At 44.0% G+C, this 12,572-nt stretch overlaps 1 protein-coding gene and 1 long non-coding RNA gene across 13 annotated transcripts in view; one reads left to right on the top strand and one right to left on the bottom strand.

Annotated features, from left to right (window-relative positions):
• IL17RA (interleukin 17 receptor A) overlaps window positions 1-11,270 on the bottom strand; it is a 29,025-nt gene extending 17,755 nt beyond the window's left edge. The window contains exons 1-3 of the mRNA XM_082240486.1: window positions 11,053-11,270; window positions 5,848-5,872; window positions 4,052-4,198 (exon numbers count right to left, since the gene is read on the bottom strand). Of these exons, the coding sequence (XP_082096612.1) occupies window positions 4,052-4,198; window positions 5,848-5,872; window positions 11,053-11,175 (295 nt within the window). The 5' untranslated portion in view covers window positions 11,176-11,270. The remainder of the gene's footprint in view (window positions 1-4,051; window positions 4,199-5,847; window positions 5,873-11,052) is intronic.
• Window positions 11,271-11,367: 97 nt separating this feature from the next.
• Window positions 11,368-12,572, top strand: part of LOC309542102 — a 100,241-nt gene continuing 99,036 nt past the window's right edge. For all 12 annotated transcript variants that reach the window (XR_014224053.1, XR_014224054.1, XR_014224055.1 and 9 more), the window contains exon 1: window positions 11,368-11,805. This is a non-coding gene — a long non-coding RNA (uncharacterized lncRNA). The remainder of the gene's footprint in view (window positions 11,806-12,572) is intronic.

Below are 12,572 nucleotides of genomic sequence, written 5' to 3'. Positions count from 1 at the left end.
TGTCTTTTGTTTCATTTGCTTTATTTTCCACTCTATCTCTTGGTTCATCAATTCCATATATTGTGTTTGATACAACTTAATCTCCCTCAAAATCTCCTGGGACTTTGGTTTTGATCTTAATTTTTTCTCTCCTTCTTTTATCTTTTCCAAAAATTTTTCCTTTTTCTCATTCTGCTTTCTCTTCTTTATTGAATTTTGTTGAATCAAAAACCCTCGCATCACAGCTTTACTTGCGTCCCAGATCACTCTTTTTTCCACATCGCCCTTTAGATTGATTTCAAAATAGTCCTTTAGAGTTTTTTGGGCCTTCATGTGGATCTCTCTATCTCGAAACAGGGTGTCATTCATTCTCCATCTAAACTGACCAGTTGTTGTAAATTTCATTTCCATCTTCACGGCGTTATGGTCGGAACAGGTTTTTGGGCAGATTTCTACCTTCTTAATCTTCGGAGCCATTCCACTAGTAACCCATATTTGGTCGATTCTGGTCCAGGTCATCTTTGCTTGGGAGAAAAAGGTTCCCTCTCTTTCAAGAGGGTTCCTTGTTCTCCAAATGTCTATTAAGTCCATATTTTCAGTCATTTCGAAGAAAGTCTTCGGGAGTCTCCCTTCTTTAGTAAGTGTCAGTCTTTGTGTCTTGTCCATGTTTGTAGAAACTACACCATTCATATCTCCCATAATTATCATATTATATTCCAAGTAATCCGTCAAAGTTTCATGAAGTTTTTTGAAGAATTCTGCTTTGCCTTCATTTGGTGCATAGATCCCAATTATCAAAAATTTTTCTCCTTGTACCTGAATCTCCACCGCTAAATATCTTCCTTGTTCATCTTTGAACATCATTTTTGGGGCCCACTTCTCTTTTACATAAATCACAACTCCTCTTTTTTTCACTTTGTCCGACGAAATAAATTCTTGTCCCAATTTTTTATTCATAAGCAGTCTCCTGTGTGCTCTAGTTATATGAGTTTCCTGTAAGCAAATCAAGTCCAGTTGTTCTCTGTACAAAATATGGAATACTTGTCGTCTCTTCAAAGGCATGTTCATCCCATTACAATTCCAGCTAAGGAATTGCAGGGCCATCTTGTTATTTTTCTGGTATTCCTCCAACAGCTCCCAATTGTTGTTCCTCCTCTGTTGGTGGTGGAAGGTTCTGTCCAAACGAAAGGTTCAAGATGTCTATTACACTCTTTTGCTCAGCAATTGGGTCTACAGTTCCTTTCTGTAAATCTTCTTGATTTCTTTGCAGGAACCTGTCTTTATCCTGTATCGTCTTTATTTTCACCTTCTTCCCCCTATAGTCAAAAGACAGTCCCTGTGGAAATTCCCACCTGAAGAGAATGGTGTTCTTCTTCAACAGGTAGACCAAATCCTTATAAGAAGCTCTCAAGTCCAAAATATGTTTAGGAATATCTTTAAAGATCTGTATCGGTGAGTTCCCAATTTGTAAGGCCTTTTCAAAATGCAGTCTTAAAATTTTGTCTCTTTCCTCCTTCGATCTCAAGGTAATCAGACAGTCTCTCGGTGCCTTTCTGTTCTGTCTTCTGCCCAGTCTAAATGCTGTTGTGATTTTAAATTCGTCTTCCTCTAGATCTTCCCAGGCATCAGCAAACTCTTTCGTTAAAAAGTCCGTAAGATTGTCTCCTTCGTCCTCTGGAATTGATCGTAATTTCAAATTCCTTTCTTTTCTTTGTAGTTCCCACAATGCCAGAGTTGCGTCGTGGTCATAGACCTTCCTGGCAATCGGTTCTAATTTTTCCTGGGTCTCTCCAGCAATAGTTCTGGCTTCCTCCGCAATTTGGCGTGTGGCAGAATTTTCTTGCGTAAGCCTGTTTATAGATTCTGTATTCAGGTCAAGTCTTGTTGTTAAATCTGTCAATTTCTGTGAATTCTCTGTCAATTTCTTGGTATTTTCTGCCGTCTGCTTTGTTAGATTCTCCAGAGATTGGTTTATCTTAAGAAGGGCTTGCGACACTGCATCCATGGAGACTGCTGTGCCTTTTTCTTGTCCTGTTGTCACTGTAGGGGTTATGCCTGAGATCGAGCCTCTTTTCTTGTGTTGCTGTAGCTGTTGTTGATATTGCCTTGTCTTGGCTCTCGTGCTTATCTCGTCTGCTGGGCCACTCATATCCCAAGGTCGTTTCCCACGAGAGCCTTCTCCTAAAGGAAAAATTCCACTGTCCCAAGGCGTAGCAACTTTTAATTTACCCTCTAGAGGGAGCAAATCAAAATGTCCGCAAACAAAGGCAAAGAGTATTTAAAAAGCAGATTTATCAGGAGGCTTCTATATGTATATTGCAACACTTTCCCAATAGATAGAGTCCCAGCCTTCCCTGATATATTGTGTCCACAAAGTCCCAAAACTTTGTAACAAGTAAGCAATGAGACTTCCACTTTGTTACTTTCACAGGAGTCTAAAGTCAGTTCAGTGTTCTTTGTTTTATAAGCAGTTTGTGCCAGGTTGAAGGCTGCAGAGAGTTTCCTTTTCCTTTAAGTTGGTCATGCAGCTTATAAAATCACTTTTTCCTCCCCTCTGCCCTGCAAGCTAGAGGGGATAGTCAAAGTCCAAATGTCGGATTCAAGCAGTTAAAGACAATATCCCATACGGATGCAGCTTAGTAACTTTCGTTGCTTTAATTGTCATGCAGTCGGGGGAAGGCAGACTTCCTTAATTTTCGCCTTTCCCGTTTTCAGCCTAATTTCAAGTAGTTTTGACACGAATAGAGGTTCAATCTTACTCACGGGTCTTTTTTGTCCAAATTATTCAGGAAGGGAATCGGCGCTCTCCACTAATGGCGACGCGGCTTCACCCTGCGGGCTGGGTAGCGATTCTCAGCACCGCGCTCCCCGTTGTCGTTCCGGAGCCTTTAAAAAGGCTCTTTCTGCGGTAAAGGGGGGCGCTTCAGGTGCCCACCGAATCTCCTTGTTCACAGGCTCCGTTCCTGTGATTTTAGGGGTCCCCCGCTTGCCGTAGCGGGTCAGACCCGAACTCGCAGAGCCGTCCTCTCTCCGGAGCTCGGAGAGGGAGCAGCCATTAGCGCTGGCGCCGAACCGGAAGTCTACCTCTGTCCCAAAACATATATTACGCTTTAACATGCATGTAACCATGTGTTGGTTAACATGCATGTAACCATGGGACGTGGGTAGCGCTGTGGGTTAAACCACAGAGCCTAGGACTTGCCGATCAGAAGGTCGGTGGTTCGAATCCCTGCGATGGGGTGAGCTCCCGTTGCTTGGTCCCAGCTCCTGCCAACCTAGCAGTTTGAAAGCACGTCAAAGTACAAGTAGATAAATAGGTACCGCTCCGGCGGGAAGGTAAACGGTGTTTCTGTGTGCTGCTCTGGTTCGCCAGAAGCGGCTTAGTCATGCTGGCCACATGACCCAGAAGCTGTACGCCAGCTCCCTCGGCCAAAAAAGCGAGATGAGCGCCGCAACCCCAGAGTCGGCCACGACTGGACCTAATGGTCAAGGGTCCCTTTACCTTTACTTTAACCATGTGGGATATCTGGAGATTTTGGGAATAAATGTATTATTCCAAAACACAAACAAAACAGTGCCACTTGAATCATCAAGATGGAATAACTACAGAGAGTAAAATGGTTATAGTAAAAATGAGACTTAGGCTTTACCTCTCCCAACAGCTGATACTTTACTTTTTTCTGATCTGATACATTTTGTGTGTGTGTGTGTGTGTGTGTGTGTGTAGAGAGAGAGAGAGGGGGAATGTTACAATTATTGGCAGTTGACAAATTAACCTGTATAGTCAAGTATTTGCATTTTTCTGTAGCTCTTTCCACCTAGACACTGAGGTCAAGTGTGACTCCTGTTAATTCAGATAGCCAGCATGTGCCAAGGTTTGCTTCCTCCGTCGTGCTTGTAATAGCCTGCACTCTGCACAGTCACCTAAGTTCTTCATCATGCAATGGTCAAGCCATTCACAAAAGCTTTTAAATGGCAGCTCTGGGTACTACTGCTGGACCAAACGGATATTGCTACATGCTACAAAACCCTATTTATCATTAAAGTCTATATTAAATTGCCCTTTGCTTACCATCAGTAGCCACCTTCCATTCTATCTTCAGCACAGGGAGCAGTTTTTCCTCATTATCCAAGAAAGTATCAATATGAACATCTACGGAACTTGGGGCTGACGGAGTCCACTGTGAAGCCCTGAGCCAGCTCTGATCCATGCAGGTACCTGCCAGTTAAACAATAATAAACTTAAGGACCATTTTTGATGTGGCCATTGATTTTTTTTTGGGGGGATGATACTTTACTTGCATCCTCCCATACTATTATGTTTAGCAAAATTTAGGAAGCTACCCAATTTCTTACAGGAACAAAAAAAGAAGAGGAGCTTTTTGGGTCACGTGAGCACAATAGCACTTGCTGTGTTACACTGGCCTTTGAAAGAGAGCTAGGAAAAACTTAAAGGAGTGAATCCAATGGAGCTCACCCATCATTAGGGTCAACAGTGAACATATACATAAGCCTCTTGGCTAAGTATTTCTCTATAAACACACTTTCTAGGAGGAGCCACAGCAGGAGGCAAATATGCACAAATTGTGCTTGAGACACACATGACTGGACAATCTGTACAGGTCAATAAATTTGTTTATAACAGTCTGAATATGAATAGTTTTTGAATTACCTTCATATTTCAGTTTACTTAGAATGCCAGTTCTCTAAGAAGATAACATGTCTCTACATCTCTGCCTGTTTCCATGAAATATGGAACTGGGGATCTCAAGGAGTCTCTCTGCCCCCATTTTACCTACAGTTCCAACACTTCTCAACCTGACATAGGCTAGGTCTACCCATACAGCAAAAATGAGTTGGGAATAAGATGGCAGTATCTTGAAAATGTGGAGCAGCATGTCCCAGAAGATTATCAAGTGGGGGAATCCTATTTCTGAATATTCCTCCATGTAAGGAAACAAAAACCTTTCTTGTAAGTAGAAAAGTTGCACAGCAAGAGTTGACTGGGCTAAAGCCAGCTACTGTGGGTTAAAAAGATTATTATAGGGGACTTCATGCATGTGATAGAATCCAAAGAAATCCTCCACCTAAACACTGAACTTCACTTGTACAGTCCACCCAACCATCTCATTCTGCTGCATGTGAAGGTCTGACTATTTTCAACATGGAAAAAGAACTACTAGTGAATGCACCATGAGGAAAAAGTGCAATATATACAGTGGTGCCTCGCAAGACGAAATTAATCCGTTCCGCGAGTATCTTCGTCTAGCGGTTTTTTCGTCTTGTGAAGCAACCCTATTAGCGGCTTAGCGGATTAGCGCTATTAGCGGTTTAGCAGCTATTAAAGGCTTAGCGGCTTAGAAAAGGGGGGGGGAGCGAAAAAATATCTCAAGACTCGCAAGACATTTTCGTCTTGCGAAGCAAGCCCATAGGGAAATTCGTCCTGCGAAGCGCATTCAAAAACGGAAAACCCTTTCGTCTAGCGGGTTTTCCATCTTGCGAGGCATTCGTCTTGCGGGCCACCACTGTAAATGAGGAATTGAAGCTGGAATTTGACATATTCAGAGTGGGGATTGCTTCCAAGTAAATATGAATGAATGAATCAATTTATTTCGGTCACTGACTAGAGTGCCAACATATACAACAACAGAGAGCAAGTAAACATGCACAAGATTGCTCCGCATGCTGCCTATTTGATCTTTTCCCTCACTCTCCCCAATGAAGTAATGGTTTCTTGGATTTCTACGCTGACATACATAAACACACACTTCACTGATTTTCATTCTGTAAAATTACAGTAAGGAAACAAAGATTGAAGCACAAACCATCTAAAAAGATTTTTTTAAAAAAGATAACCAATATACTTACTGTTTCGCACAAGGCAATTTAAACCCTGCAGGAGAGAACACAAACATATTAATTGAGAGGAACAATTCCTATTCTCAGCGCCTGATGAAGCCAGGTGCAAAAAGAGAAAGGTCATTTATAGTTAGAATTCAGTTTGGTTAAACCAGTCAATGATATGGTGGGAATGTGTTTTAGTATTTATGGTGCTAACAGTTGTTTTTTAAACAACCAACCAACCAACCAACCAACCAACCAGACAACCAGTTCATATATAACATGACTGATCTAAAAGTTTGCTTTGGTTAACAGCCATGACTTCTGCACTTGGATTATATGACTAGTGCTAATGAATTTAAACTCTACTGTTTACCCTTGTGTGTAAACAGTGATCAGTTGTTTAAAAAATACTACCGTCTGCTTTAATCAGGCTGGTTCTCCTTAACAACCAATAAACTAGGCACTCTCTGAACGCAGACCAAGTACTGTTCATCAAGATCTCTTGTTTGAGAAATCCCAACGCAAGAACAGTGGCAAGAAAAACTGATGAGCTATGCGGAATTGGCCAAGTTGACATATAAACTGTGTGACAAGGACAATTGTGAGTTCAAGGAAGAATGGGAACTTTTTACAAATTATTTAAAAAGACAACAAAATGATTTGGACTCCTTGGCAGGTTTTGAATAAACATCCACAAATTTATTAGTTGACTACATGAGAGATATGGCAATGATATGTACAATTTTATAACATGCAGAGAATAATATGTGCAAAGAAACCAGAGAGGGGAACTGAGGGAAGTCCTGGGGGGGGGGGGAGAGGGAGGAAGAAAAAGGGGGGAATGTAAATGGTTATGCTGATTGATGGATAATTGTTTGTTAAAATTGTTCAATAAAAATATTTTTCTTTTTAAAAAAAGGTCTCTTGTTTGAGAACATAACATGACTAGTCACCCAAAGATGGTCATACAAGACATGGAACAACATAGCAACCTAATAATTAAAGAGGGTACTACAGTTGTGATGGCCTGGGATTCCGAGTCTGAGAGTGAACCGGAGGAATCCCAGCCGGCACAGGAGTCCCCGCCTCCAGGGCCGGCTGAACTGGGGCAAGGCCTAGATGCTGAGGAGCCTGCACCTGTGCCAGATCCTCAGGGGCAGGCACCAGGTGAGACCATTCTGGCTCCAGAGGTGCTGGAGGACTCAGTGGCTACAGGTGAGCCTCCCCCGGGGCCCAGTAACCCTTCGGCCTCTCCTGAACTGCAGAGGCTTAGGGCAGAGAGGCGAAGGGAACTGGTCTCTCCCAGGAGGAGTGCTCGCCTTAAGGCCAGGAGAGGCGGGGCTCCTGGGGGCCGGGACCGCCCCCCGACCTTAGAAGAAGATAAAGGTCAGGCAGCCCGGTCCCAGGTTGCGGGAGCAACGTCGTTGTGGAGTACCTGCTTTACCCAGACCTAGATCTGCACTCCCGGTGTGCCTGTTCCTCGCCCGGCTTCCTGCTCCTGACTCTCCGGTGTTCCTGTTCCTCGCTCGGCTGCCCGCTGCTGACCCACCAGTGTTCCTGTTACCCGCCTGGCTTCCTGCTGCTGCCCTACCAGCGTTCATGCTTCCCCGCCCAGCTCCCTGTTTCGGACCTCACGTCTCATCTAGTGATCGTTTACCCTGCTAGTGACTCTGTACTGAACTTCGGCTACGGTATTAGTACCTCCCCCCCCCCCCCGGACCAGCACAACAGTAAAGGCTGTGTTTGGAAGTCATAATTAGCCATGGTTTAAAACACAGGGAATTAATTTAGCACACACACCCCTCTGTGCTTGCATGTCCCACCTCTTTTTCTCTGGTGTGGCCACAAGAAGTTTGAAGGTGTTCACTTCCATTTTTGACTAACCACAGTTTTGTGTGTCATCTGAGCCCTAAGAATGTGGCTAATCTTAACATCAGTTTGTTGAAAAAAGTCCACTTCATATCCCACAATTATAACCCATGGTTTGAAGTTGCTTTGTTTCAAACAAACCATAGCCAATATTAAACAGTTTGTCAGGTTGGGAACTAGGAGGATACTGTTGACAAAGATAACCCACCTGCACTAGTGGTAGGATTCACTGTGATATTATATTCAAAAATAACTGAACAAGAACCTTTCTAACACCTAAGATACAAATGTTTTTACCTTATCCAGACTATTTATTTTAACCATGCATCACAACAAGGATGAAGGGTCAATACACTAAAATGATAGAAGTAATAACTGTGGACATGGTATTGTGTAGCTCATATTCCTTTCAGTACTTCTTGATTGAACACACTTGAAGGAAATATTACCAGATGTTTGTTCACTACCATTAAGAAGTTAGGCTAATCTGCCGCATAGCAGTACGGTTAAAAATAAAAGTATGCATCATCTCTAATCTGTGAGAATGATCAGAACAAGTTCCATAAACCACAATTTAAAAAAAAGAAAGATATAATGATATTAAGTGATGACTCACAGAACTGTATGACTGGATTGTTTTCAAAAAGTGTCATCTACGCACAGAATGGATTCCCTATAGCCAAATCATCTGTAGCATATAAAGCTACGTAGAAGGAGAATTTCTCATCAGAAAATGAAAAAGTAGGAGGGTGAAATGAGCAAGATATCTTACATAGTAGAGTGGCTAAGATGGTGTGCTGGAAACTCCCTAGTTCAAGTATCACCTCAGCCATGAACACGCTACTCTCTCTCAGCCTTAGTGCCCCATCCTTAGGCACTCCAGTGGTCTGGTATGATGCGAGTTCTAATCAAACAACATCCAAAGGGCAACAGGCAACAGGTTATGCACTTCTATCATAAAGTACAGTGGTACCTCGGGTTAAGAACTTAATTCGTTCTGGAGGTCCGTTCTTAACCTGAAACTGTTCTTAACCTGAGGTACCACTTTAGCTAATGGGGCCTCCCACTGCTGCACGATTTCTGTTCTCATCCTGAAGCAAAGTTCTTAACCCGAAGTACTATTTCCGGGTTAGTGGAGTCTGTAACCTGAAGTGTCTGTAACCCGAAGTACCACTGTACAGTTTTTGGTAGAGCATGTTCAAGTGTTTACTGAAATGTTACACTTCTCAGTTGACAAATACTTCTTGAACATTGCCTCAGCTTCTCCAATCTGTAACCAAGGGAAGCTTCTGAAATTTGCTTGGCTTGGCTTAAGCCACTTGTATCATCAGCTGTGGTTTCCGCAAGAGTTATGAAAAATAAAATTTCTGATAAAGAGCCTGTTTGGTAACTTCCGACCTTATAAAAGATTTCACGAGCTGCTGTTTTTGTGCCAGTGACAGATAAAGAGAAGCTGGTAGACCTATGATTTTTTAAAAACTTCTGAAGAAGTATGTAAAAGAGCCAGCTATATCAGAGCAAATTGTCTAAAGATCCTAATACTGGAGACTCTTAGAATGTGTTTAAGTTAAGCATGTGTCTACTAAGGAGGGCAATTAACAATGTAGGATAGTAAAGGCATTAGAGACCTGCTCTACCACTGTTAACGTTGTTCACTGCAGGACATGTGGGAAAGGAGATGGCAAAAGGATGGTGGGAAGACTAGCAACACTGAGTAAGACTTCAGTCAACATCAATAGGAGTAGGAAGCCCTTGTATTGGTACAGTGTCATATATACAAGCAGGGTTCTATAATTTTTTATTAGTCTTGCTGGCTGAGCTAAATTAAGTAAGTACCGTAGTTGCCTATTCACTTCTCTCTGGGCAAACCTTCCAAATCTTTACCAAGGAAACAGACTGCTGCTGCTGCTGCTTAAAGGCAGGAAAAGCTAGAAGGGGTGTGTGGCGTTTGCCCACTGATTATGGAGATGTCGTACTGGGGGCAGGGGAGAGAAAGGGTTAAGAGGCTGACTAAAAAGAAAGCCCAGGGGCGGAGCCTAACTGTGTTTAAGGCTCAGCACAGGGGTTTTGGCAGTTAGTTGGGTTGGTTTCTTGTGGGTGGGAGGCATAGGAGTCAGAGTGAGTTATAGACAGAGGGGAGCAGAAAATGAATCGGATTACAGTGTTTCAAAGTATTTAAAGCTTGTTTGCGTTCACAATTAACTAGAATCTTTGTTAATACATTACAACCTGACTGAGTCTGAATATATTACCGGGAAACCTGGTTGGTGGTAGAGGAAGAGATAAGCCGTGGTGGTGCAGGGTATTACTAGTTTGGCCTTGCATAGGCAAGACCCTCAAGGCATTTTGGCCATGCAGGTGCCAAACAGTCCCTATTCTTTCTCCTATCTGCAAAGCTTAGGAGGTGGTGAGAATCACTATGCAACTGAAGAGATGTCTCCATCAAATTTCCCAGGTTCAAAGTTGGGAGGAAGGCTGGTTGCTCATCAGTTACCAGAAGGTTAACCATGTTCAGTGTTGTTGAAGCATGCATGACTGTACACAAATGTATGCTAATTAAGAAAAGAATGCTAATACAGCATTAATCTTTCACACACATAGAATAGGGCTTTAATGAAAAGCGAAGCACGGAAGTTTCTGACTGAATTATCACTATTGGTAAAAGAGTACACAATCCTTTAGTCAGAGATCACTTGCAGAGGTAAATTAAAATACAAATACTACTTCAGGAAGATAATGTTGCCATCGCAGCACACTCAATGCTTTGATTTTAGACACCTGTAATTCCTCCAGAGAAGCTCTTTATCTAAGCCATTGATCTGTGGACCAACTAAGGCTAGATATTCTTTCCTAAACAGATACAGTAGTACCATGCAAGGAAAAAAATGTTCAAACACCACAATTTTCGGAAAAACCCCCGTTTTACTTTGCTCATCTCACAGAGGTGGGGAACCTGCAGTCATGGCTAAGGCTGCTGGGAGCTAAGTCCAACAACACATGGAGGGACACACACATTATTATTCAGAACAATTTGTTTCTACAGCACCATCCAGGTATCTGGAACTTTACAAAGGCAGGTCCTTAACGAAATAAACACAAAGAATAGAGAAGCGGGGAGGGAGAGAATGAAGGCACGGGCAGGCAATCCTCGGAACAACCCTGCGAAGTAGGTCAATACAGCAACCTTTACATTAATAAACTGGCGACGGCTCGGAGACGGGCTTGTCAAAAGCAACCTCCTGAGTTCCTGACAAGTAGCAAGAACCCGAACCGAGAACTTCCGCATCCGCAGCCTCGAGTTAACTACGACGCCGCTTTCGAAAGAGCCGGAAAAATGAACTTTGGCCCCGAGAGACTTACCGGCTGGGAACAATTGAAAACTGGCGGGTCTTCGAGGAGCCTCAGCCCTGAAGCAGCGGGCAAAAGTCCCAGAAGAAGTGTAAGGGGAAGCGAAGCGGCGGCGACGGCTCCCATCCTCGCCATAGCCGCTGTCGAAGCGAGGCCACCGGCTACACTCGCTTCGTCCGCCCCCAGTTTCCGGGACCAAAACCTGAAGGGAGAACAAGGGCGGAGCTTAGGAAACGCACCTAAGGAGGAGCGAAGAGGGAGGGGGCGTGGCTAAGTTCTTCAAAAGGCGGGCAGGAGCAGAAGTGCGGCTTTACCTGAGGCGGCGCGAGCAGCTGAGCTCGGTGACGGGAAAAGGAGGCGTGGCTTCAGCGCCATGGGCGCGAGAGCGGGCGGTTAGGAGAAGGAACTGCCAAAGGCGTGGCCTCGCCTCTTCGCCCGCTTTCGTGTGCCTGTTGTTACTGCTATTTATTCGCTTCCCCGTGGCCCCTGACGCCTTGCAGTTTTAGCTGCCTTAGTACATAGGTTCCCTAACGTGTGCTTGTTCCGTTGAGGTTGCTTTTGGGCGCGTTTATGAATTTAAACAGGTTAGCTGCCGACGTCCTCATAGAATCTCTTCTCACAGACCTGCGGCGCGTTCCTATACATTGCCTACTCAGAAGTAAGCCCCCCAGCGAGGCCTGGGCCTCTTCCAGACTTTGAGGCCCTTAGCCTCTGCTCCCCGCCCCCAGACGAAAAGGAGCCCGTACTCACCATGAAGTGGTTACAGTAAGTGCCACACTTTCAACATTTGGGGATAAAAAGGTGCTGATACTCCCCCCGCCCCCCTCAAAAAACAACACTGCAAGCCATATATATATATATATATATATATATATACACCACTAAAATCTAACAAGGCACATTCCTGTCTGATACACATAAAAACAAGGCACGAAACTTACCAAACGCCAAAAAATTAACAGCGTCTAAATTCTGAGCCCTGCTTTTGAACTAGGCCAAATCTCCTGCCCGCCCTCCTCATCCGTGAGGATGTGAGTGCCTTCTGTCAGGGTTGTGGAACAAAATGTATATACTGTATTGTAAAGTGCTTTACACAATGACTGCCAGCCTTGTTGGCCAAATCAAACAGTTGTAGTTGTGGAGCTCCCTCATCTCTCAAGCCCCTTTCCTTTTCTGAGGAGGGGCCCCGGGATGAGTGTAGCCTGTTGGGCATTGCTGCAGTTGCACCCCTTCCCCCACTGGCTCAGAAGCAGGAGAGGCTGCCATAGGGTGCCAGTTTGGTGCTGCTGGGGAAGCTGTTCTCTGGGCACTGCCACTCAGTTGCCAAACAAATCTCTAGCCTTCCTGAGGAGCTGCTGGGATGATCTCCACTCACTTCTGCAGCTTCAAAGTTGTGGGGAAGGCTGACCACTTGCCAAGGTGAACACGGCAAATGGAATTGTTGAACTTACACAGTATGATAGTTGTTCGGTTACAATTTTAATTTTAACAGTTGTGATGGGGGATGGATATGTGCCTTTTGGCACAGGCCT

Source organism: Podarcis vaucheri (assembly GCF_965113315.1).
Source record: "Podarcis vaucheri genome assembly, chromosome: 10".
Classification (NCBI taxonomy): domain Eukaryota; kingdom Metazoa; phylum Chordata; class Lepidosauria; order Squamata; family Lacertidae; genus Podarcis; species Podarcis vaucheri.
The sequence above is the reverse complement of the archived record's forward strand: the minus strand, read 5'-3'. Positions and strand labels throughout refer to the sequence as shown.